General features: G+C 38.9%; 1 protein-coding gene across 11 annotated transcripts in view; it reads left to right on the top strand.

The window, feature by feature from the left end:
* The window catches only part of szt2 (SZT2 subunit of KICSTOR complex), a 144,545-nt gene that overhangs the window by 9,426 nt on the left and 108,398 nt on the right, over window positions 1-26,721 (top strand). For 9 of the 11 annotated variants that reach the window (XM_040129337.1, XM_040129333.1, XM_040129330.1 and 6 more), the window contains exons 4-26: window positions 1,728-1,898; window positions 2,447-2,569; window positions 4,377-4,539; window positions 5,110-5,216; window positions 6,013-6,223; window positions 7,146-7,316; window positions 7,439-7,670; window positions 9,129-9,258; window positions 10,681-10,826; window positions 11,135-11,287; window positions 11,836-11,950; window positions 12,634-12,839; window positions 13,034-13,270; window positions 16,700-16,778; window positions 16,944-17,032; window positions 17,707-17,875; window positions 18,072-18,189; window positions 20,026-20,139; window positions 20,375-20,578; window positions 20,799-20,896; window positions 22,265-22,403; window positions 22,513-22,830; window positions 25,002-25,200. In XM_040129337.1, the coding sequence (XP_039985271.1) occupies window positions 1,728-1,898; window positions 2,447-2,569; window positions 4,377-4,539; window positions 5,110-5,216; window positions 6,013-6,223; window positions 7,146-7,316; window positions 7,439-7,670; window positions 9,129-9,258; window positions 10,681-10,826; window positions 11,135-11,287; window positions 11,836-11,950; window positions 12,634-12,839; window positions 13,034-13,270; window positions 16,700-16,778; window positions 16,944-17,032; window positions 17,707-17,875; window positions 18,072-18,189; window positions 20,026-20,139; window positions 20,375-20,578; window positions 20,799-20,896; window positions 22,265-22,403; window positions 22,513-22,830; window positions 25,002-25,200 (3,692 nt within the window). The remainder of the gene's footprint in view (window positions 1-1,727; window positions 1,899-2,446; window positions 2,570-4,376; window positions 4,540-5,109; window positions 5,217-6,012; window positions 6,224-7,145; window positions 7,317-7,438; window positions 7,671-9,128; window positions 9,259-10,680; window positions 10,827-11,134; window positions 11,288-11,835; window positions 11,951-12,633; window positions 12,840-13,033; window positions 13,271-16,699; window positions 16,779-16,943; window positions 17,033-17,706; window positions 17,876-18,071; window positions 18,190-20,025; window positions 20,140-20,374; window positions 20,579-20,798; window positions 20,897-22,264; window positions 22,404-22,512; window positions 22,831-25,001; window positions 25,201-26,721) is intronic. The other 2 variants (XM_040129338.1, XM_040129328.1) reach the window with 1 other exon arrangement.

Genomic DNA, 26,721 nt, shown 5'->3' with positions numbered 1-26,721 from the left:
TATTATTTTCGTTTGTTACAATTTTAGAGTGAAAAAAGGGAAAGGAGCACCAAACAAAAATTACAGCACCTCACAAAAGAAGACTTTCTGAGAGAACTGCTCGTAGGATTGCTAGAAAGAAAAATCAAAACCCGTTTGACTACAAAAGCCCTTCAGGAAGATTTAGCAGACTCTGGAGTGGTGGTGCACAGTACTACTGTGCAGCAACACCTGCACAAATATGATCTTCATGGAAGGGTCATCAGAAGAAAACCTTTCCTGCATCCTCACCACAAAATTTACCATCAGAAGTTTGCAAAGGAACATCTAAACTGGCTTGATGCATTTTCGAAAAGAGTCCTGCGGACCGATGAATTTAAATTTAAGTTTTTTGCTGCAGTAAGCAAAGGTATGTTTGGAGAAAAAAGGGTGCAGAATTTCATGAAAATTTCATGCTTTTGGCTTGTGTTGCAACCAGTGGCATGGGGGGTATTTCACTGGTAGAGGGAAGAATGGATTCAATTTAATACCAGCAAATTCTGGTAGCAAACATCACATAGTCTTATTTAAAAAAAGATGAAGAATGTGTGTGTGTGTATATATATATATGTGTGTGTGTGTGTGCATATATACAAAAAGATGAAGAGGATGGCTTCTACAATAGGTTAATGATCCTAAACATAACTCAAAATCCCCAATGGACTACCTCGATAGACGCAACCTGAAGATTTGGCTATGGCCCTCATAGTCCCCCCGCTTAAACATCATTAAAAATCTGTGGATAGACCTCGTAGACCTCTAAATACTGACCATGCAGGCTGCCCAAACATTTGTTTCGGCCCCTTTCCTTTTTCCGTCATTTTGAAACTATAAAATATAAAAATTGAAACAAAAGAATAATATTGCTTAAAATATTAAAGAAATCCTGATGTGGCTCATGGTCTAGTTCATTTATTGGGCCTATGTATTTAAGTGGGCTCTACCCCCAGCCATTTGTAAACCAAATGTGCGCTCCTCATTTAGAATAGCAATAAACTAAATTCTAAACCAAACAAACTGGTGCTGTTTTTTTATGTAACTTCAAAAACTGCAAAGAAAAACTAACAAAGACTGTGGAATGATGTGGGAGAATGTGTGAAACCATAAACCTCTCTTTTGGATTTATATGTTGAGTGTGGTGAGGCTGGATGGATATCAACATATTTCTACTTCATTTGTTTGGCTCTGGACACGGCCATTACAGGTGGTCACAGCAAATATTGATTTGATTTAGGTTTTTTCCATTTAATGACCTTGTGTGGAGTTAATTGATGAATAAAAACTGTTCATGGCATTATTTTTGAAAGTATCCTCACTTTACCTTTAGTGCCTGAAACCTTTCGTTTCAGGCACTCACCTTTAGTGATATTAGTCTGATTACACTATTTTTCAAGCATAAAATCTCACTACAGATCGTTGTCACAATTCCTTAAAGCTGCACTAATCAGTATTTTTATATTATCAATTTGTCAGATGACTATTTGTAATAAAAAAGGTGATGAATGCACAAAGAATTGCACTGCAGTTCATCTCTTTACTGTTTTGGTTTAGCCTCACAGCTCTCATCAGCTTGATTTCCAGCAGCAGGCAGCTGTTTTAAGTGAAAAAGCTCCGATAAAACCCTCTGTGCAGCAGCATACAGCAGTTACTGAGTATATAATTGAATTCTTAATCTGTATTTAAGGTGTGTTTTGTTTTCTGTTCTACAGGATGACAGCACAGGAGAGATGATCTTTGATGAAGTTTTTCATGCCTTGTCGAGGTGTCTGGCTGGTCTGGCTCAGCCATTCAAAGTCCCTGGAACTGATCAGCTTTTTAAGCCTAAGATCTTCATCACCATCTTGGCATATTCATCAATTATTGGCCTCACTTCCCATCAGGTCTCATGACAGTAGCTTATATATCATCAGGTTTTTCTGTACTGGTGTTTTAAAAAGAATCCTAATGTCCTAAAAAGGTCCAACAGCCTTGGAATGAATGATCTAAAATGAATGGCTTAAAGAGTAACTTTAAACCAAGTTGAAAAGCAGTGTTTTTCTGTCCTCTCCGGTTGAAAGTATCAAGAAAGCTGTTGTGTCGTGCACCTGTAACCACAACCAACAGTTATGTCAAAGGGTCCTGGAGTATTATAGTTACTTTACTCTAGTTCTTAGATGTCCACTGTAATACAAGTATTCTTATTTAAATTTTGTATTTTAACTGAACTTAAACTAAATTTAACCTAAGTGCTATTCAATATATCACCTGAAATAGTCTTTTAGGGTAGTCCTCTTTTTGCTTTACATTTCTGCAGCATCAGGTTCTGATTATTTTCTATACATGTTAGGTTTTTCTGATTGCAGGTTCCTATACATACATGTTGTTTTTGTTTCCATGTGATGCATAAAGCTGCTGTAGATATTGTTACAGTCTTCGATTCCCCTTGCAGGTTTTGGTACAGGGCTGTCAGCTTGATAGAACAGACCTCGATGAGTTCCTGCATCACATCTATCAGCAGCTTAGAGCATTGGAGAGCAACATCGCAGAAGTCCTACATCAACAGCATGAACAGGCAAGTGTCCATGAACAGTATTTACATTGTATTTTAAAACATCTTATGAAGATAAGAAAATATGATGAAACAACAGACATCATAAAAAACAAAACATATCTGTTTTTTTTCAAAAGTATTGTAAACACTTAAAAATGAATCCTTTCTCTTCTATATGACCAGCATCAGCAAAATCTTAATGAATAGGGCTGGTGATATTCTACATTTTTATAACTATCAACAAATCCCTTGTGAAGACTCAAACCAAAGATGGATACCTCCTACTAACTTAGTATTTACTAACTAAGTATTGTGTGTGTATCCAAAGCCTGATGTACTATACAGTATTTCCTCAGACAGTGACTGCGCCTTTATTTGGAGCAGGCTGTATTAGAGGCAGGTTTATATTTCTAATTCTGTCTGTTTGTTAAGTATAATTGGTCATATTTAGTACGAAGCGTCATTTTGATCCTCTCCTGTTTGCCCTGTTAAAGCTACTGCATTACGCTGTTAATACAAACTCAACACTTTGGGTAATCATTTCACATTAAAAACCGTAAACCATTTCAGTGGACATAAACCCTTCATTTCTTAACAGGGCTTTTGTTTTGAGACATTTGCAGACATAACATATGCAACAACGGCTGGACAGGATTAAAGGATGACAAAGCAAAGTGGATCAGAATGAATGAATCAGATGCCACCATTGTGCCAGTTTGAACCATGTAAAACATACTGGGTACATATATTGGAAATATTCTCTTAAAGCAAAATATATGATGGTTTCTCTCTGTATTTGTTCGTGTTGACCAAGCCCCCGGCCATTATTGGAGATTGGAGTTTTTACTTGAGAAATATGGTATTTTATTCCTCCCAATGATAGTTCTCATTGTTGTCCAAACACCATTAAAAAAAAAAACATCACAGTTAGCCACACTGTTGTATTGGGTGACACGTTCCTTCATCACCATGAACACACAAACTGTAGTTTATTTTGACTCAATCCCACCAACAGTGTGCAACTGACAATGAATGTTTGAACAAAATTTCCATCTTATAGTGGAAAATATATTTCAGTGTGGACCAAAGCGGTGCATGTCTGTTTGATTAAAGACTACAGTGACCAGCTTTTTATGTCTTCAGTAGGAACCAGTGGGCTTAGAGCTGAGAGCCACAGACAGAGTTGGGAAGCCAATGTGTTGAGAGATGCACTAACACATTGTTGATTTTGGATATGCAATTTGTATTCGTTGTGATTAAGATAAATATATAATAATTCCCATCTTATCATTTATTTTTTTTCTTTTATTTATAGGGAGTTTAGAAAATACGAGGTACCAATGGGGAAAAAAGAAAGAGTCTAAGGGAAAAATCCTCAGAATCTGCAGTGACATAAATCATCTTGAGCTTTTGGAGGTGTTGTGGGCTAATTCAATTAAACATAATGTTCTGCACACTGTCATGGGAGGTGACCTCTTGATAACCCCAGAGGCAAACCGATTCTTATCCAATAAACTCAGATTAGTTGGCATGGTGACTGGTGCTACCTATCTAATATCCTGATATCTTGATGAATCCCACAAATCCTTACAAGGTGATTTGACATTTTGATAGAAAATGAATAGGGGCGAACTATTCATTTTACTGCTTTCAGACTGGGGGCAGGTACTCTTAGAAGACTGCCTCCTTTCTTAATCGATGTACAAGTAGGTTAAGTTGTGCCTGAAGCCCTGCTTGACTAATAGCCTGATGTCATTTGAAGCCATTCACTGGTCTAGTCTTCAATGAAAACATACACCAATGTATTTATAATTTTCTGTGCCTTCAGTCTGTTGAGCCAGTCCAAAACTCAGGTTTCCCTGGCAACAACCTTGATGACCAGCCCCACAGGAAGCAGGGCATTTCCATGGTGTCAGCTGATATGGGTCTTGTCAGCATGGTACGCCAAGGCATCCTGGCCCTTCAGTTGCTGCCTCCAAACTCCAGTGCAGGTAGGTTTGCCTTAAGGACCCGAGTAGTCATTTAGGTTCTCGATGAAAGGTTTGTCTAAAGAGTTAGGACTCCCTCTCTTGCTGAGTTGCTGAATCGTTCGCTAGAACATCTTTGAACCAATCAAATTCTCTCCAGACTCCTCCAACCAGGCCTTTGACTGGGCAGCCACTGCATCTGCAGCTTTTCTCGATCCCACTGTGTCATTTTTTTCACCTTGCCACGTTTCTCACTGGAATTGTCTAACAGTTCACACTCTCAGACAATCTGTCTTTGAGGACATTCATGCTGTAGCAGTATTGTTGGAAGAATGAAAATGGAGAGCTTGAGAGAGTAGTTCAAACCCTTCTTACTTTCAAACTTCCGCACATCTGACCATCCAATGTGTAAAGTGTGTAAAAGGTTTATTAGAGTTGAGAGAAATTCATCTTTTACATAATAGAAGCACATTGTGTTACTTAATCACACTTCATAATTAGAAGATAGAATTAATAATTCAATGTGTGTGTGTGTGTGTGTGTGTGTGTGTGCGGGTGCGTTTGCGTGTGCGCGCGCGTGTGTGTGTGTTCCAGGTATTATCATAATCACAGATGGAGTGACCAGTGTTCCTGATGTAGCAGTGTGTGAAACCCTTCTGAACCAGCTCAGGAGTGGAACCATTGCCTGCTCCTTTGTGCAGGTAAATACGATAACATCTTGATGTTTACAAAAGTGACTGTGTTGTTTGTTACTGATATAGCTTAATTTTTCAAGTGAAATGTCAAGAATATTCATGAGAATGTTGTCCATTTTGCTCCTGTATATGTATGCTGTATTTGTGTTTGTATTTTTATTGGTACATTAAGACATCTTAAGAATTGTTGAAAAGAAGTGCTTGTACACCAAAAATGCAGTTTCAATTGTGGCAGTGGGTTAATCTTCAACACTATTGGAACTTGGACGATACAGAAATGACAGAGAAAAGCTAAGATGTTGACGATAATGTTAGAATCATGCATACAGGGATATGAATAACAAGGTTACTCTATGTTCAATGTTCCATGTAAACACTATCCTGAATATGAGGAAAATCAGGGTAGAATTCATAACAATATACTCAATAATTACACTCAAAAAGCAGTTGTAGAAAAAAGATACTGTGATGAAAATGATTCTGTAATCTTGATGCAGAATGTCTGTGAAGATTCTCAGTCATCCAGGTCATGGTATTCTGTAAGTGCTATGCGAAGGCAGCTGGAATTGCTTGAAGTTCTTGAAGACGTTTCTCCTCTCATCCAAACCAACTGGAGAACCGAAGAAGCTAAAGAACTGAAGAAATGCCATTTGGATGAGAGGCAAAATGTCTTCAAGAACTTCAAGCAAGTCCAGTTGCCTTCCCATAGCACTTACTTGATCCAGAATGGAGGGGACATTTAGGAGCTTCTAGAGTGAGGAGTCTGACTGCTGTTCTTTGAATTGTGTTTGTCCTTTTCTAGGTTGGTGGTGCATACTCCTATGACTGCAGCTTTGGGTACATCCCCAATGTTGAGCTGATGAAGTTCATCTCATTAGCTACCTTTGGCTCATACCTGCCCAGCTGCCCTGAAGTGGACCTGAATAGCCAGGAGATGAATGCCTACCACAAGGCCTTCTTAACCTACTCCTTCCTCAAGACCCCTGAGTCAATGAATTCAGAGTACTTCTGTGGTGAGACTCCTACGGATATTATAAGTTTTGAAATTTAGTCTGTCTGTACGTTATTACATGACTGACACACTGCATCTGCATATAAATTTGCACCCTTGATCAAAAATTAGTGCAAAATAATGTAAAAATTTCAATTTAGTTTTGGTGCGATATAACTTTAAAAAAGTTAGGTACTGTATGAGTAATGAGAAAAAGGCTGTGTTTACTAATTGGCTTATTTTATTGTAAAGCTATTTGGAAAGGTAAAATGCATTTAAAATTTGAACTTTATTTTGGTATTTATGCAAACAGAAACAACAAAATAGGCAATTGTGTCCCAATAAAACAGCACAGTAGAAAAAAAAATACAACCCAATTTTATTTGAATAAAGTGTATTATAAAGCAAAATAAATCTATATCCTCTGTAGATAAAGTACATTTCAATGTTTGGAAAACAAATATCATGTATGTACAACATAAACAATAATGGGCCTAACAATTATGTTTAAGATTAATTAAATGTAGTTATTTAAACATTGCTACCTAATACCTAGGTATTAATTACCATTGCCATTAATGGCAATTGATTACTAATAATATCCATTATTTTGATTTGAAATTTGAAATTTAATCCTTTTATGTTGTTAAATATGGCCTATTTAGATTAATTGAACTGAATTTGTAACTTTACCTCCACTATCCCATAAGGGGAGCTTACTGTTGAAATTTGCTACTTTTAGGATAAAGCTCTTGTGAAATTAGATTTTTTTGTAAATTGTATTCCTGTTGGATTTATTTTTTAGGACATTTTCATTATCTTTCTTGTAGGCTTCACTGACATTATGTTCTAGGTAAAAAACCACACAAGACATGTTTTTTTAATTGGTACTAATGATGATGATGAAAATAAAAAGGTCTACTAACTACTTTACTGTTTTGTAGTTTCCCAGCACAAACTGTTCAATGAGCACCTAGTGTCAGCCAGTGGTAACCCCGCCCTGGTCATGAGGAGGAAGAAGCACACAGAAAAAGAAGTCCATGCTCATTTAATCAGCGTAGTGTCTGTGCGACTGAGAGAGGGCTACACTATCAGAGAGATCAGCCTTACCAAAGGTAAAAATCTGTCTTTAGCAAAGTCTCAGATATTTGAAAAGTCCAAGAGCAAATAGCTCAGCAAGATAATGCAGTGTTTGAACTTTTATCTTTGTTGAGAATGAAGCTCCTTATTTCTTAAGGTGGTACTCAGCTGGAGGTGAAGCTTGTGCTGTTATGGAAACACAACATGCATATCGAGTACCTGGCAACCGCCTCCTGGCCACTGGACCTTGCCAAGAGAACCACAAGGGTGGAGGTGACGATGGAGGGAAGCTATGACATCCTGCATGACATCAGCTGCACACAGAGGAAACCAATCACTAGCCCGTACCGCACTTCCGTCATCCGTCGCTTCTGGAACACACTACAGAGGTACAACATCCGTGTCTGGAGGAAGAAAATGTTATTTCCTGTAAATAAAGAAAAAAAAATGGAGATTGTGCTGATTTTCTCCAACCTGTAGAACATAAAATAATAATAATTATAATAATAATAATACATTTTTTTTTACAGGTTTTTTTTTAAATCCTGGATGTATTGTCTAATAACTGATGTATTGTCTGTTACCCTTTGGATGGAGTTGTAGTAGTAGAGCTGAAGCACATGCGCTTTGTGCGCTCGCAAAGCGTGGCCTGCCGAGAGGTTTTTTATATATCTGCTGGCACCAGAAGGCTTCTTGAGGCCTAAGCACATAATGTACATCTGTGCACAGTAATGAGCAGGGGAAAGGTCTGTTATCTTACATATGAGGTGTCTCAAGATTTATAAAAATACACTTTTATTGGACATAATAAAAGCGTAATCCTTAAAACAATTATTGATATTTATTGACCAAAAAATGTATTATATCAATAACAGCCCATATGAATAACCTCCTCCTCAACACCACTGCTATCACTTCTCTTTCTTCTTTTGATTAACCAGTCTTTTAAACTCATCTGAAAATTCAAACGTGAATTGACAAACAAGCAGTTAGTTTATCTGTCACCCATTTCATCCACTGAGTGACCGTTCACATTCAATGGGTGTTAGCTAGGGGCTAGGTAGCTGTTATTCACTCTTGTAATTATTCATTTTTAACTGTCTTTTTTTTTCCATAATTAACTTGGATCAGGACTGTTGTATTATCTAACAGTGCTAATTTACTTAAATGTAAAGGCAATTTCAATGATAAAATAACTAAATTTAAGACGTTTCTTTAAGGGAATCCTATCCCTATAATATTTAATGTTAATGTCATTTCTAGGGAATTTGTCACTTGTCTTTGAGACTGACAGCTTGCGTGCGTCATGGTGCCCCTCTTCCGGGAAGAAGAAAACAATTGGTGCATGTGGAATACCTACTATCTTTGTATCAAGACAGATTTTCCAAATGTTTTTTATATGTGTTTATTATATGTGTTTCCTTGCGCATTCCTATCCAATGAATGCATTTGCTGAAATCTTTAGTTTTCTGCAAATGATAATCATGAATCTGTGATTGGCGTTGTTTGTTTCATTGTTGACATCTACCTGGTGCTTGTTGTTATAATTGTTGTGCTGTCATTATCACGTAAGTGTAAAGTTTCTCATTTATATGCTTTACTCACAGGTGTGTGACTTGACCTGGATATGAAACGTCCCTAGCACAAAATAATAGAACATTAGTTTCTAAAACGATAAGACAGAGCCCTCTCTCCTCCTCTCTCCACCTCTCCTCCTCTCTCCTCCTTTCCTCTCCTCTCCTCTCCTAAAAAAAAAAAATCATATTTCAGTAGAGGTGTAATACTGTTGTTAGGTACAGGGGAAACACACAAACTACACGTTTACTAACTAATGTGTGTCTTTCCAGCATCAACCAGACTGATCAGATGTTGGTGCACCTCCAGGCATTTAATTCAATTCCTGAGAACTACATGATTCCTGAAAGCACCAAAAACGGAGTTCCTCTGTTCTACATCCCCCCTGGCTCTACTACTCCGGTAATGTGCAGACCTTTACTGCTCAGTATGTTGAGAACATGGGACCTAGACAGTCAGGTCTAGGTCCCAAGGGAACTCCACTCCACTTCAGTGTACCATTACCTGAATAGTTTTTTTTATGAAATCATTATGTCTTTTTTCTAGTTAATGATTGTTTTTCATTCAAACTACTATGTACTGAATATGGCAATGTAAATTGTTGTCAGCACATCTTTTTTGGTACTACCAATAGGAGGTACCAAAGTATGGAATACTACAAATAATGGCTTTAAGCTGTATATGGAAAAAAGTGGATAATTTACCAGAAATGGTCCTAAAGCAAATGCCACTTCAGGTTTATTTAGCCTTCTCATGTCACCAAAATGGCCACAAATTGGACTGTAAATCAATAGGTTGCAGTAGCAAGGTGTCAGATTTTGCTGTTGTTATTGTAGTCTTAAAAATAGCTTTACAGATTGTCACAAAAACTGGTCAAGAAGATGTGTTATCTGTAATCCATGTTCCAACTCAAAAAGTGGAAGAGAGGAACCCCTTTGTTGGAGGTTTGTAAATCTACGACAAAGACCGTTAGCTAACCTTTCCGCGTCCTACTAATTTCCTGATTAGAAAGTAATTGATATTAAAGGATACATCTGGTGATATTAAATATTTTTCTTATTGTCAATAAATATCTTGTTCAGACTCAAACCAACACTGATTGCCTCCTACTAACAGGTATTTTGTGTATGGAAGCCTGATATATGTTATTCCTCTGTGCCACAGAGCTCCCTTGTTGTCCAAAAGCTCTTAAAACGCATAAACGAGCCACACTGTTGCACTGGGAAACATGTTCCTTCATTAACATTAACACACACACTGTAGTTTATTTTGACTCAGTCCCACATACACCGTCCTGCTGCCCCAAATACTCAGTAGAGCACCAAATTAACTTGACTGCTGCTGATATAATAATTGTTCCCAACATATGCTCTATCCTACTGTTTGTTTGATTAAAAACTACAGTGTCCAGCTGCATTAGGAAATACCTGAGCTTTGTTAAAAATCTAACTATCTTTGTGAGGTTTTTTTTTTTTTTTTTAAAGATTTACGTCTTCAGTAGGAACTAGTGGGTTTGGAGTTGAAAGCTACAGACAGGGTAGAGAAGTCAGAGAGTACAGAGGGATAGACCAATACACTGTTGCTTTTGGTGTTTTCATATGACTTGTTGAAAATAAGAAAAACAATGAATAATGTCATCCTTATGTTTTAAACACCAAAAAGCTGTAATTACAGTAGTTAACTGAATGACAACCATTGTGTATTCCACACTACTAATCTGGATTTCTCCATTATTGTTGATGAAGTTGGGCCTAAAATCCTTGTATTCTCTCTGCTTTTCTTCTATTTGCATACCTCCTTCAACTGAATAATCTCTGTTTTCAGGTCCTGTCCTTGCAGCACAGTGGATCCAAAGACTCCCCTCAGTCTCAATTTGCTTCCTACTGGAAGCCCATCCTCTCCATGGACGCCAACTTCTGGCAGAGATGGCTGCACATGCATCGCATTGCCATAATCCTTGAACATGACATGTGAGAAATATTTAGTTTTGTTTTACTATTTAAAGGGTATTTGCAAAGCCTGGACCATAGGTAACAGCTTCACTGCTCCCAATTAGACAACATGGACGAGGGATTTTTAAAAAGGATAAAGATAAAAGAAAGTGGTTGTGTTGATGTACGTCCATACAGGTGTATCAAGTAATAATCTTTAAAAAGCTTTCTACATACCGTACAGACTCTTTGTGTTTAGCTTGATATCTGTCATATATGTTTGGCTCTGTTTTTTTTTTTTTTTCGTCTTTCAGTCCTTCATTAAATTAATAACTTTGTCACTTCAGGCCTGTCCCCAAACACCTGCACACAGCTGGAAACAATGGACGTTACAGCACCATTCAGTGCCGTATCTCCCACTCTGCCCTCACATCACTGCTGAGGGACTGGAGCAGTTTTGTGTTGGTGGAGGGTTACTCCTATGTTAAACTCATATACAGGTGAGACAACAAAAATGCCACCATTTTTTTTGGATCATTTCATGTACAAAATAAACCCCCCTAAACTGGAAAAGTTTCCCACAAAACTATGTTCTCATCAGGGTGAAACACAGCCTATAGGTCAGTGGTTCCTAACCTGGGAGTCGCTACCAGTCTAGAGATTTTAAGATTAATCTGAAGGGATAAGAAAGAAAAATGTGTTGGTATGATATTTTGTGACAAGAGATTATTCAAAAGTTTCCTTCTTTCTTGTGAAGTACTAGATATTTTCATTTCCTTGGCTGTTTAAATATCATTAAAATCCAATAATCGGTTAAGGCAAAATTATTCTTTTGTTGAAATGCTCACAACTCATGTCCACAGTACGGCTAAGGCCAAGATGTTGCAAATACTGTAGATAACTTGTTAAAAGGGATCACAAGCCAAAAAGGTTGGGTACCACTGCCTAAGGTCACAGCACCTTTTGTTCTGTAAAATGGGAAATTCATGTTGGAAAAATAATTCAGTTACTGAAAGAAGGTTAGATTCAATTAGTTTTGTCTCCATAGTTCATCTGACCAGCCTCCCACATCCTTCTACCTGGTCCGTCTCATCTCCAAGACACCCTGCATGGTGCTGCGTCTTGGCTTCCCTATTGGTACACCAGCCCATGTTAGAAACAAGGTACTGCGAGTGAATATAGTATCAGGAACACTTGTACAAACACATGTCTCTGCAGCAGATCCTACCTTTGAGAACATGGTAATGTTCAGTGTTTGCTGTAGACTGTTTCAGTAAGTTGTTGTTGCCACCCTATGGGTCATGTTGTAGTTTTTGATGGTGATGTATTGTATTTAATTGTACTGTAGGATGTTACTAAAATGTTACTACAGGCTGTTGCTGCTTTGTTGGTTGCAGTATGTTTGTATTTAGTGTGCTTCACAGGCTAAATATTTTCTTGTTTAGTAGATATTTGACAATAGTTTTTTAAACACAAGTGTAGAAAGTAATACACAGCAGACATACATGTTGTGAGATTAAAATAAAATTAGAATTTAACTCAAGGGTGACTTACTAGATTTTTCTGGGGCTTTCACAGTCTTTAGTAGAGAAGACTGTCAGCATGTATTCCATCTGCTGATGAAAATCATGAGAGGAGATGCAGTTGAAAGCCCCCGGAAAAGTTAGCAAGTGCACTTTGAGTTAAGATTACTTTGTCAAACTGCTGTTTCCAGGAGTGATCCTTGACACTCCTAATAAGATGCATTTAACTATATATGCTCTTTAAAATTTATGTACATACATAATTTTGTCCCTCCAGGCTCAAACACCTAGTAACGCATCATGGCATTTATGTTTGTCATCAGATTGTGGATGAGCTGCGAGAGCAAATCCTCAAACTTCGCTTCCCTCATCGTGTCCAGAACAAAGAGGCAACCCCCAAGACCAAGAGGAAAATTGTTGGCCATCCATCTCCATCCAAATCTCCCTCCATCCCTGCTCCCAAACCTGCTTTGTCAGACAGACCTTGTGTGGTCATCCTCAATAAGCCTCTGGAGAAGCTGCTCATAAGGTGAGTGCATATGATAGCAGGTCATCATAACTGCACAACATGTAACCAAATAAATAGCCAGGCTGTACAAGACATTTGGCACATCGTCAAAGTTTGTGCTTTGTCATTACTGTCTATTCTTTAATTTGCTGGTGATAACAAGGAGGTTGCCAGCTGAACAAATTGTAATGAAATGAACTGTGGATGCTTTATAGATATGAGAAGTTGCCATTGGACTTCAGGACTCCCTTCATTTTAAACATGGAGAACTTTCTGCAGCCCTCTAACAGTGCCATGCCCCTCAGCATGGCAGCCAACCGGACAGCCTCCTCCACCCTGGCCTCTCTATCCCGTTACTTCTTGCACCAGCGCTGGGTGTGGGCCGTGCAGAGCAGCCAAGGACCGGCTGTGGCCATGCAGGCTGTTGCTCACATCCTGTCCATGTTGTCTGAGTGAGTTCACACAATTTATTTGTCTTATGATGTGTTAATTTAGTTGTTTCCATATTCAAGTAGTACTTTGTAGTAAGTTTGTTCAGAAAATGAACAAATTTGCTTTTCAATGTGAGAAAGTTTTACCTTTTGTTCCATTTTCTGAATCATTCTAAAAAATGATGAAAATTAGGATTTTACACAAAAATGTGACAGTTTAAACTCTTTTAGAGAAGTGTTTAATCAACTTTATGGTCATTTTGGAGGCTGGAGTTTGTGGTGCTGTTGAATTGTATTGCATTATATAGACAGGTGTTTCATTTATTTTGTCCACCCCATTTATATCAATGAGGGTAGGCTGGGGTTCAGAAACATTTAAAAACACAAGAAGGTATATAATGTAAAATGAAGAAGAAATATATAAGATTCTGCACTATTTCTAGGTCGGCAATCAAATTTAATGTAAATTTGGGGCATTGACCGACTTAAAGCATTTCTACAAAGGGTCAGGGCCATTGAAGCATGTATTCAGAAAACACTCGGGTTGATTTAATCCACTCATCAGAAACTCATTCAAGTAACTTGAATTGCAGCCAGTGTTCACCTACAAATAACCTGTGCCTCAAGTTTCCAGCAGATCATTGCTTACTAACTAGCATTGTTATCGTGGGAAAAATGGCATCAGAAATAAGTGAAAGTGCAGAAGTCAAATTGTTCTTCTAAGCAATGAGGGGCTTTCTCAGCTTGAAATAATGGCTAGACAAAGGTTTCTAAGGGGGTAGTGCATGAAACTCTAAAACACTTCACGGAAACTGGATCAGTAGTATCCAAAACATGATCAGGCAGACCAAAAGTGAACACACCATCAGAAGATCAATACATTAAGCTTAGTGACCTGAGAGATTGAAAAGCAACTCAAGAAGAGAGGAACAGGGGGAACGGGAGAGAGAATAAAAGTGTATCAAACCGACAGTGAAACATGGTTGGTGGGAAATTCAAGTCTGGGGTTGTTTTGCCTACTCTGGAGCTGGACACCTGCACCAAAATGACTACACCCTAACCAAGGAGAAGTACTACTGCATTCTTCAGAGACATACTATACCCTCTGGTTTGCATCTTTGTGGAGAAGGATTCATACTGCAGCATAATACCAGTTTGTTTGTTATTGCTGTTTCTCCAGATTCAAATTCAAAAAACGAATGTGTGAAATATTCAGAGCTGCTACTAACCAGGAAAACCACATCGATCTTGAGGAATATATATCATCGGTGACATCATACATCAGCAAATGTGTTGATGATGTGGTGATCAAAAAGACTATAAAATCATTCCCCAACCAGAAAGCCTGGACTAATGGAGAGCTTAGGGCTCTATCCAAAGCCAAAAAGCTACCTTTCAGTCAGGTGACAAGGAAGCATACACCACTGCCAGAGTCTGAAAGTCTGAAAGCTGGCATCAAGGAGGCAAAGCGGAGACATCAGCAGATGGACCGGACGGAGGTCTCAAAACCAACAGCACCAAGGATAACATCACAGGCTACAAAAGCAGGAGCACCCCCACCCTGTGTGAGGCCATGTTGCCAGATGAGCTTAATACTTTTTATGCTCACTTTGATTGCCTCAACAAAGAGTTAGCTGTACAGTCTACTCTGCCTCTAGAGGACCACTGTCAGTATCCACAGTGAATGGCAGAAGAATCCTGCCTAGACTGAATATGAGTAAAGCTGCTGGGCCTGATAACATCCTTGGCTGTATACTAAAAATATGTGCCAATCAGCTAGCTGGTGATATTGCTGACATTTTTAACATATCACTGTCACAGGAGAGTGTTCCCACCTGTTTCAAGATAGCCACCATCGTCCCTGTACCTAAGAAGTACAGGAGAGTGGATAAAACTCTAAAATGCTTTGGAGAGACCAGATCAGTTTTATCTAAAGCATGATCAGGCAGACCAAGTGACCAAACCATCAGAAGATCAATACATCAAGCTCAGTTCCCTGAGAGATAGAAAAGCAACTTCATCAAAGATACAAAATTTTGCTGTATAAAGAATGCAAGACTCCAATCAGCAAAATTACTGTCAAAGGAAGGCTGTTTTGTAGTGGTCATGGAGCACGAGTAGCAGTTCTAACCCACTTCTCATGAGGGGAAACGAGGTCAAACGCTTAAGGTGGGCTAAAAAATACCAGCATTTGGTAGTGGACGACTGGAAAGGAGTCCTATTTACTGATGAATCCAAGTGAGATTTATGGCAGTAACAGAAGGGTGTATGTAAGGAGACGAACAGGAGAGAGAATTATACCGCAGTGTATCAAACTGACAGTGAAACCTGGTGGTGTCTAGTCACCATGACTACTGCTATCTGGCAATCACCCCCATTCTGATGAACTGCTTTTAGAAGCTGGATCTCCAGTACATGAAAGACAACATCTCAGCCAGCCAGAACCCTCACCAGTTTGCGTCCGGAACCAACAGATCCACAGAGGATGCCATCTCCACTGCCCTTCACTCATTCTTCACACACCTTGAAAATAACAGCACCTTCATCAGAATGCTGTTTGTTGATTTCAGCTCAGCATTCAATACAATTACCCCCATGAAACTGATTGTCAAACTTAGCACTCTGGGCTTGAGTACCACACTCTGGGGTTGGATATTGGAGTTCCTCGCAAACAGACCCTAGGCTGTTCGGATTGGCAGTAACACCTCCTCCAGTCTAGTGCTCAACACCGGAGAAGGCTAAATTCCCGTTCCAAGTTCTTGTTAACTTTTACACAGGACTAATAGAAAGCATCCTAACTTGAAACTTCACAAACTGGCATGATTTTAATCACAGCGGGTGATTAAAACCGCCCAGAACATCATCAGTACTCATCTACCGAGCATCAGTGATATCGGTAAGGTGAGGGGCCTGTGCAGAGCCCAAATGATACTAAAAGACAGTACCCTCCCCAGCCACAGCCTGTCCACCCTGCTGCTGTCTGGCAAGTGATACAGAAGTATACGCTCCCGTAATACCAGACTTTGGAACAGTTTCTTTCCTCAGGCTGTGTGACTACTGAATTAATCCCCCACGCTCATTACGAAAATATTTTTTTATGACTTGATAATTTACAGTATTTGTTTAATCACAGGGATGTTGTGTTCATCACTTGAGCGGATGATGAACTAAGATGGAGCACAGTTTTGTTGTAATAAACTAGTGTCTTAAAGCAGTCTATTACATTCAACATTATAAACACAATCATTCAGTTATGCATGGCAACAAACTTAAATAAACAGTTTAACAGTACATACAATAAATCCTTAGCAAAAAAATTACAGAAAAAATTATTTGTTTGTTGGCAAATGTGACCTTAGGTTTCTTATTTTTTTAGTGCAAATTAATAGCTGTTTGACATGACATTTTGTGGAAATTGTTTCCTGAAAAGCTCTCTTCATGCCTATGTAGCATCCGCATATCAGAAGGCTTTCACTTTGCTGCCAGTGGAGAGGGCATCGTAAACATGGTGATTGAGCTGCCAATGAAGGTAAAGAACAGCAGGATATCAAATCTCTTAGAACACTGAATGTTGAAGTTTACCATTTGCACCATTTGGTTGGTTTCATCTTCAGTACTGTCATGGTTACACATTTATGTTTGGTATTACTAGTGGTTCTAATAAGTTTCAGCTGAATTTAATTTCAATCCTCAGGGGATATCAGGAGACATGGACAGAGAGTGTCACTCTTGTATTGTTCAGTATATCCTGTTTCCACCTCACTCTACCTCTACTAAGGACAGGTAAGACTAGCAATAATCATCTGTATAGAACACCTTATTTTTTAAAGATAAGCCTCAGCCTGATAATAAGAATGAGTTACTATTTGGTTTCTCTTCTTTCACTCAGCCTTACATTGTGTTTGCTGAATTTCTGTTTGGGACGGGGTGTTATTGTGTTGGCTTTTAACCTCAAATGTCAGTAGTGAGTGATATATCAACCCTGTGGCAGCAGTTGCTTGAAGCAATTAACATTCTTCAAACAAATATTAAAAAATTCAAAGAAATATGCTAGTTCAAGTACAATATCAGATCTATTTGATTCACTAGACAAATCAAAGATATGGGCTGTGATTCAGAGGTCTGGAGTGAGGTTATGCATTGCTGTGTGCCCGGGTGTTGCTCTTGATACTACTGTCAGATAGTGCCATAGTCCCAGCAGAACCCGAACCAGCAGGTTTTCATTTCAACCAAACACTACATTTACTGAAAGCTCTGCATTCACACTGACCGACCTTGACGACTGCTGGCACCGAGTATGCATTGACTTTGTATTGTGACTGAACTCAATAAAGAGTTGAACAAGTCCTAATGGACTTGAAACACATTTCATTGCAAGACATTTCATGCAGGTTTGGTTCAGCTCTGATGGCCAAATTTGTTAACCTTGCTGTCTTTTGTCCCTCATTGAACTCCAGCTTCTCCACTGATGATGACAACGACACCGAAGTGGAGGCTGTAGACATGGACACAGAGCTGAACCTTGTGACAGAGTGCTGGGTAGAACCACAGAGTGGAACAGTGATGAACTGCATGGACCAGCATCGCCACTTCCAGGGCCTCAAATACCAGGAAATCCCTCAAGCAGTGTGTATAACTAGCTAATACTGCAGCTAGTCCCACAGTGATTGTCTGTCCACAATCTGGGGGCCCTAGTGTAAATCTCTGTGCATGCAAAAAAGTTTATTGTTGTGTTGTCACAACAGGTTATCTGTATGTAAGGTTATTTTTTATTTACAAAGCATTAGATTGTGTTTAATAATGACCTACTGTGTTATTATAGATCTTCCCAAGAGATCTGACCTGTATGTCCACCATGATGACCTTTGAGTATTTGAGCCAATTGTGTCAGAATAAGGACCAGGTTTGCCCACTACCAGCTGCACTCAAGGATGTGAGAGGTAATACAATACTCTACTTTTTAGAAAATCACATTTCATACATTGTAACCTTGAAACTGTACAGACTGGACCTTTTGAAATGATAGCCAGCAGTTGTGAAGGAAATATGTAGATCCCTTACTCAAGTAAAATCAGCAATACCACACTGTATAAATACTTCTTTACAAGTAAAAATCTTTCCTTGAAATATAAGTTGAGTTACATTTAATTAAGTAAATATGTGCAATTACCATTTGCAAAATGTACCTGATGTATCAAAAGTAAAAGAACTCATTATGCATAAAAATGCCCCCTGGAAGTGTTGAGTATGAGTGTGACTATTCTGTGTTACAATTTTGGATTATTATTTCTAATGCATTAATATGTTAGAAGCATTTAACTGTGGAAGTTATTCGAAGTGAAGCTAAATTTGACTACTTGATTACTGTTTGGTAGTATAATGTATAAGAAAACAACTGCAGAGAGAACCAGGCCTTTATTTAAAACAGGCTCATACTAGAGACAGTCTTTGTTCCCTGTTCCTTGGTTAATGCAAACTCAAAATGTACCTGTCGTCTTGGTCAATTCAGTATAATTTCAATTTCCACAACACTTTTCCAATCAGTACAACAACAGTGTCAATGTCATACCTACCACTACTCTGCTCTTTCTATTAGAAACACAGTTCACATTGACTCACATTTACTTGCTTCCAGTTTGCCATTTTTGGAGTGCGGTTCAGCTACTGTCAGTGTAACACAACACTTTTGCACATATGCTTTACATTAAAAGCCTTTAAGTGTCTCACAGGATATGATGCCCCTTTCTTCTTCACTTTTAATGTGAGAAAATTATCATGCACACACATGCACATTCAAGCATTCTTTGCAGGCACTAGGTAACAATAAGATGCATAAACATGATGAAAAAGTACCCGCACACTTCTGTCCTGTTTCCAGTTCAAGTCTGCTTGGACCGGACAGTCTTGAGGGTGCAACTTTGTAAATGGACAAGTGTGATGACACATCACATATCATTTGTAAATTGGATTATGTAATATACATGTAAAAAGAAAATAGCTGATTATCTCTACTGAGTGGTCATACACAACCCACATAAATCATATTACCAATTACCAAAACATATCCAGTACATACATGTAGATGAGGAAAACCATCTATGGTCAAACATAATTAGTGAATAAAAACAGTATTTCTGTCTATTATTCACTCCATTAAATTGAGAATTATAGAGGGGCACAACACTCCTGTAATACAGTAAAAATGATACATTCTCAACAAAAGCCTAGTATTTAAAAAATTGAGACTCAAATACAAGTCATGAGCATGGCCAACACAAACAAACAAAGTCAGGTCACTTATAAAGGCCAGGTGAAAAACATTGAATACAGGAGGAATTACTTGTACTGAAAAAGTTCACATGATAAATTCAGTTAATTTAAGTTTCCACAATCCTACTGTGTTTCTCTTTCTCTTCTGTCACAAAAAAATTTGTTATTCCCTAATACAGTTTTTGAGACTACCAGCAAAGGGAGGATTATCAACATTTTTTATTACTGAATAATATGAATATTTTAGCCACTTGAAGTTTAATGAAGTTGGAGTTTAATGTGGAGCATCTGTGCAGGAAGTGTTGAGGTTTATTAACTGTAGCTTAACTGAAACTGAAAAACAGCAGAATGGAAGCAATTGGAAATAACTGATGATTTATCAAGTTTACCAGTACTTGTCCCCTGCTGCTACTGGCTTTGTCAAATTGTGCATTCTGTGTAATGTAAAATCTGTGTATTGCTCTATTTGAAAGGCTTTGTGAATGGGTTTTCTTCTGTGTTTACAGGAGAAGCTCCAGCCTCTGAGGACAGCATTCACATGGTTCCTTTTCAGTTTGACCTCATTCAGCTACTTCCAAAATGCCAGCAGGTTGAACTCTTCTTCCTCACGTTCAGTACAGGTACTATACTCATACAGTTCATCTGCAAAGTTTATTACAGCAATGAAAATAATACACATTGATCATGAAATAAATACTTTCTCAATAGCACTTTACAATGAAATAAAAAAACACACAGGGATGATTAAATCTGGGAACGTCAAGGAATACTAGGAAGTACTTTATCATTTCTTTTTTACAAAAATAAAACGAGTGTTCCTTGTTGTCATGTGAGTCTTCTCCTTTTTGTCCTCAGCAGTGGAGAATGAGGAGCAGATTCACAGCTCCCCCTGTCTGCCCAACGAGCTCCTGCTCAGCCTCTTCCGTAGCAGCCTGGAGCACGAGCTCAGTGACAGAGAGATCCCATTAGGTGACAGCGACCATGCTGCCTTCATGCAACACATCTTAGAGCGAGAGCGCGATGGCCATGTTGCTCCTTTCTCCTTACCTGTTATTAAAGGTCAGTACACGTGTCTGCATCTCATCTCAGCTGTTCCTCTAACTAATGTGTGTGACTTTGTGAAAGGTTTACTTCCCCATTATCAGGCCTACCGGGCTTTAAGGTGATGACATATATCTTATGGTGTCCAGATTTTCCAGATACAGAAAGAGCTTCCCTGATGAGGCTGTCTCTTCTAATCTATCACAATTTATGCCTCCAATGTTTTGTATTTTGTCAGAGGTGTGTGTCAAGCCTCCGGACAGACAAGACACTGTGACATCAGTCCACACCACTGGCAGCAGCAAAGAGGTGATGGGATCTACCAGCACCTTACAGGTAATCCTGTTCACAAAAAAACCTTAATGCAAACTCAAGTTTTAAGCCATACTACTAAGTGAGTAATACATGTTGTAAGTTTTTTTCATAAATACTACACACAGTACTATATCAGTACAGTACTATATAGTCATGATTATACTGTATACATATTTACATTGCAGTAGGCAGTCAGGCCCACATGGCAACACATTTTTACCATATGCTTTCATTACCAAGGGCTTGGTGTATGTGTATTTTTGTTTTCCCACTCGTATTCTTGACAGTGAGAGCTGTGTCTAATATCATATTACAAATAAACCATCTGTCCTATTGAATATCTTCATATTGGCCTGAATACCGTCTAAAGATATGGATTTATGTTAAGATCAGAAGTCAAATTAGGTTTATGGTGTGGCTAAAAAAACAACGTTAAAGGTTCAGTGTTGTGGTTATCATTAGATTTAAGGGTCAGGGAAGAATTTTCAGAGAGCCCTCCTATGATGGAGAATTATTTTAGCCTTGTGTTCTCTGCCTAGAATTTCAGAAAACTGGTTAGAAAGGTCTGTTTTATCTGGCTTGTGAATTTTGTTTGTCTTAGCTTGTGTATCAGCCATTGTATGGTAAAACGTGTTGATTAGTATATCAATTCCCTAATAAAAGCATTAATTGAAATAATAGTCAGCCCTAACAAATAAAGGCCAGAGGCTAATAAAATCGGGGTAAAAACATTGTGGAGGGGAAAAATTAACTGTCTTTAATGGATGACACGAGGAATTTTGTAAAGTAAATTTTCACAGCGCTAATTCCATCAGTATGACAACAGAGTCATTCCATACTCAACACTCCACTGCTTTCATTTATTTTACACTCCGTATAAAAAATTACACTTGGTACTACTCTGCCATTTTTCGGGTGTTGTTGAGCTACTGTCAATGACACTGAACACTCCCTGATGATTTTTCAAATTAAAAGCCTACCTGGAAAAGGGCAGTATCATGCCCTTTGAGCCCTGAAAGATTTTGTTAAACATCTGCAGCACTAAGTCGGTACTGACTGACTTTGTGCTGCAGAAATAGACATTATATTGAATTTTAAATGAGAAAGGTAAACATGGAGAAAGTGTTGAGTTAGCATCAACAGTAAATAAAAACATCAAAAAACAGGGAGGTTTCTAACTAAGATATTATCAAACATATTTATAAAACGGGAAATCAAAAATAAGGGCATGTATCTAATATAAGCCAATGGTTCTTTGAATGTTAAAATAAGATTTTCCATATAGTTTTCCATTGGAAGTCTGCAGGAGCTACATGTTTATGTGCTACTCTTTTAATATGTGTTTACAACCACAGTAATAAACATGTTTCCTCTCTGTCTCCTTGGTAGAGTTTCAGTAATGCAGACCTTGTGAATGAAGAGCCCTTGCTGGCGGAGAGCAGCTGCTCTATGCCACAGTGGAGATGCTATGCCAAGTACATCAGCCCCCAGCAGATCCTCCTCACCTTCGTCCCTGCTTCTTTCACAGGTACACCTCCATTACAATATAGAAATATAGTGTAATGCGGTTCTCTGGGTTTGAACCACATTCTCATAATGCAAAAAAGTTAAATGTGGATACTATATTTATTTTGCAGATGCTATGATATTGATGACGGCAGGGATGGAGACAGAACCTCAGGGTAACATCAGCATGCAGGAGGATGACAGTCTGAGTACCAGCAACAAATCTCAGGCTGACACCCTTTCTGGCTCCACCAGTGGGCTGGAGAGGTCTGAGTCCAGCCTTAGTTTGGCCAATAAACTGCAAAGGAACTCCAACAGCGGACATTTTACTGCCAGATCCCCTTTGCGCTCACCTCAGTCTGAGGGCCCAATGTGGCCTGCTGACTCACTGATCCTGGACCAGGACAGCTGGCACAACAGGGTGTCAGAGACAGAGACCCCAGGCTCAGGTCAGTTTGTGTTTGTATTATTTTATTATTATGATTTTTTTTTGTTTTTTTGTTTTGTTTTTTTTGTTCGGTAACCTTGGACATTTTAGTAATATATTTTGATGATACAAAATTGGTTAATTTGCATTTATTTCTGAAGATATTCTAAAATCTGTAATTAAAACTCAGGGTTGCCAATTATTTCAACCAGTACTGATTGTAAAGCGCAGGCTTTACAATCGTATGCTGGCGTATGGCGCATGGGTGGCGTATCCTTTACAATCTGTAAAGCATACGCCACCCTCTGTCCTTACACCCTTGAATTGGATAAGATAAAACTCATCAACTCAACCATTTAACGGGAAAAAATGGAAGCACCTGAGGGATCTCTCTTCCTGGACAGACGGACTTGCAATATATGTTGTGTGTGCAAAGCAGCATAGTAGCTTTACAGTATGGACAATCAGGATGATAACTTTATAGACAAATTGTAAACGTATAAGAACAATTTGATCTGGGAGGACGTTGGGCAACTTATAGGTGCGACCAAACAATTAGGACCTGAGCCACATTACCTCCTCTCCATCATGAAGATCTGGAAAGAGGACCGACTACACAAACACACAAGAGGCAAATCCAAGTACAACATTCTCACATACACTCACTGAAAACTTTATGAGGAACACCAGACTAATACTGGGTAGCAACTCCCTTTGCTCTAAAAACAGCCTCAGGTCCTCATGTCATGGATTCCACAAAATGTTGCAAGCATTCCTTTGGGATTCTGGGAAATGTTGATGATTGCATCACATAATTTCTGCAGATTTGCCAGCTGCAAATTCATGCTAACAATTTCCTGTTCTACCACAACCCAAAGGTGTTCTACTAAGGTGACGGGAGGCCACTGAAGTTCACTGAACTCATTGTCATATTAATGAAACCACTGTCAGAAAACATTAGCTTTGCGACATGGTGCATTATTATGCTGGAAATAGCTATTAGAAGAAGGTAAATTGTGGCCATGAAGGAATGCACATGGTCAGCAACAATACTCAGATTCAAACCATTCAAACCATAATTGACTGGTATTGTGGGGCCCAAACTGTGCCAAGAAACACCACACCATTATCGGACCACCATCAACCAGGACTATTGACATAAGGCAGGTTGGGTCCATAGATTAATGCTGTTGATGCCGAATTCTGACCCTTCCATTTGCATGCCTCAGCAGAAATCTGATTTATCAGACCAGGCTACGTTTTTCTAGTCTTCAACTGTCCAGTTCTGGTGCCCACTGCAGCCTCAGATTTCTGTTCTTGGTTAGCAGGAGTGGAACCCGACATGGTCTTCTGCTGTTGTAGCCCATCCACCTCAAAGCTGGATGTGTTGTCCATTCTGAGATGCTTTTTCTGCTCACCACAGTTGTAAAGAGTGGTTTTCTGAGCTACCATAGCCTTTCTATCAGCTCCAACAAGTCTGGCCATTCTCCTCTGACCTCTCTCATCAACAAGGTGTTTCCGTCTGCAGACATGCCACTTGCTGGATGGTTTTTTTTTTTTGTGTTTCTCAACATTCTGAGTAATGTCTATAGACTGTTGTGCATAAAAATCCCAGGGGATCAGCAGTTTCAGCAATACAAAAAATCCTGCCAGGGTCAAAGTCACTGAGATCACATTTTTCCCCGTGTCTGATGTTTGATGTGAACATTAACTGAAGCTCCTTACCTGTATCTGCATGATATATGCGTTGCACTGTGGCCACATGATTGGGTGATTGGAGAACTGCATGAATTATGAATAAGCAGGTGTACAGATGTTACTCATAAAATTCTCAGTGAATATAGGAGAAAGGAACAAACACACAGGGCAAGAGAGACAAGAAAGAGGCTGAGACTCCTGAAGGATGAAAATCCAGACAAAAAAAATCTGGAATTAAGCACTGACAGCCAGAATAGAGAGAGAGAGACATCCCAGGATAAGCGATGGTCCAGCACAGAGAGCCTGAGTGGAAAAAAGACGACAGGGAGGAGAAAACAGAGAGAGAGATAGAGAGAGGCACATAGCCTGGACGCTCATGTGCTTGAGGGACAGTAAACAAATAGTGCCACAATTAAATGTTACCATTAATATAATGTATGTTATACATGTAGTGCTTATTGAAAATTATAAAATCTACTTTTCAAATTTTTCCAGATGTGGGAGAAAAAGATGGAGTCCAGTTCTCTGAACCACAGAAGGCAGATTTCCGCTTCAGCAGGCAGGTTTCCCAGCAGAGCACCAGTGACAGCAGCCAATTGCAGTGTCCAGTCTACGTCTACAACTGCTCTCTGGAGCACTTAAAGGAGCAACTGGTTCACCCAAACTCCAGCCGCCAGCCCAGGGACATCTTCAGGTACTGAGCTCATGAAGGCAGGGTCCAGACACTGAAAGAAACTCAAGTGGTACCCATGTGACAAAGATTTCAAGGAATTACAGCGATAATTAGGGTAATAGATTTTAGATTTTGATCAATGCTGAAGTTTTTTCACTTTCCACATATCCCATCTCAGATATCATAGCGGTCTTGTTCTGCAGCAGAGCCACACTCCACACACAGCTCTACTAGAACAGTTACGGGTCCAGTGGCTTGTACAGATACAGTATATACTGACTATCATAGGGATGTGAATTTTCCAGATTAATCTGGAATTCTGGATTTTCCAACCTGAAAATGTGACCCACGTGAGTCAGGCAGATCCGTATTAAAACATTTTTTTCGGGGGGTGGTGATATGAGCTTGAGCTCAACTTGCCCAATTCCAACCCTGCTGCGTACCCCAGTTGTGCTTGTGCGTCTGTGGACCAGTGGTTTGAGAAGATCACCATTTCGGATGGGATCATTTGGGTACGTCAAGATTATTCCTTGTGATATGTCGAATATGTTTAAGATGCAGGTGTACTCTGACTTTCTTGTTGATTGAACAATCATATGATCAATTATTGATTGATTTTTCACTTATCGCAGGGTCCCATGGCTTGCCAAGTTGCTTGTTACTTCATTGTTTTATGTAGTTAAATTATAAATGTTTGCATAGCTGCAAACTTAGCCTGCTAAGTTAATAAGCTAGATAGCTGATAACGACATACAACAAAATCGTACACATGTAAAAGGTTATGGCACGTTTTGTATGAATTTCTTGTGAATGGTTAGAGGTAGGAAAACCATATAGTTCTGTGGGCAGTAGGCTAGTAACGTTACCTAGTGTGTAACAATCGTTCCTGCCTGCTCTCCCGACAAAAGTTTTTTGTTTTTTTTTTTAAATAACTTTTTTGTCCTGGCCAATCACATCCTTAATTCCTACATGGCATGTACAAAAGTAAGTAGAATTGATCTTTCCAGTGAGAGTTACACAATAGACATTATCGCAAACTTAATATCTCCACAATCAGTATTAAAGGATAATTCCAGTTTATTACAACTTGGGTCCTGTTTTGTAGTTTTGGGTGTCATTCCTGTCAATAATAATAATATTTTACCCACCAAAGAAATTTCTGAGACAGTAGTGACATAACCTAAATGATGTCCAGCTGGTCAAGGAACATTCACCTAACTCGTGGAGCAAATAATATGTGATTGTAGAATACATACAGTAACGAGCCACAGCAGAGCTTTAGGTGAGTGCTGTGGTAAAAAGCATGGCAGCAAAAGAGTGATCAAAGCACTGATAGCTCAACTACACCGCCCTAATTAAGAGGGTGTGTTGGAAATGTGTTGTAGCAAGAGGAGTACGCCATTTGAGTGTAGTGGCAGACTCAATTAAACTGCCTTGAACAAGCTTGCAGGCTTCGCATCATGAAGTGGGCAAAAGAGGTAAAATCCTTAATTACAGTATATGTATTTTTCAAATATCCATCCAATATTGTGATATACATTT

Source organism: Xiphias gladius, chromosome 6 (assembly GCF_016859285.1).
Source record: "Xiphias gladius isolate SHS-SW01 ecotype Sanya breed wild chromosome 6, ASM1685928v1, whole genome shotgun sequence".
NCBI lineage: Eukaryota > Metazoa > Chordata > Actinopteri > Istiophoriformes > Xiphiidae > Xiphias > Xiphias gladius.
Note: the sequence above shows the minus strand (reverse complement) of the source record. Positions and strands in the feature narration are given on the sequence as shown.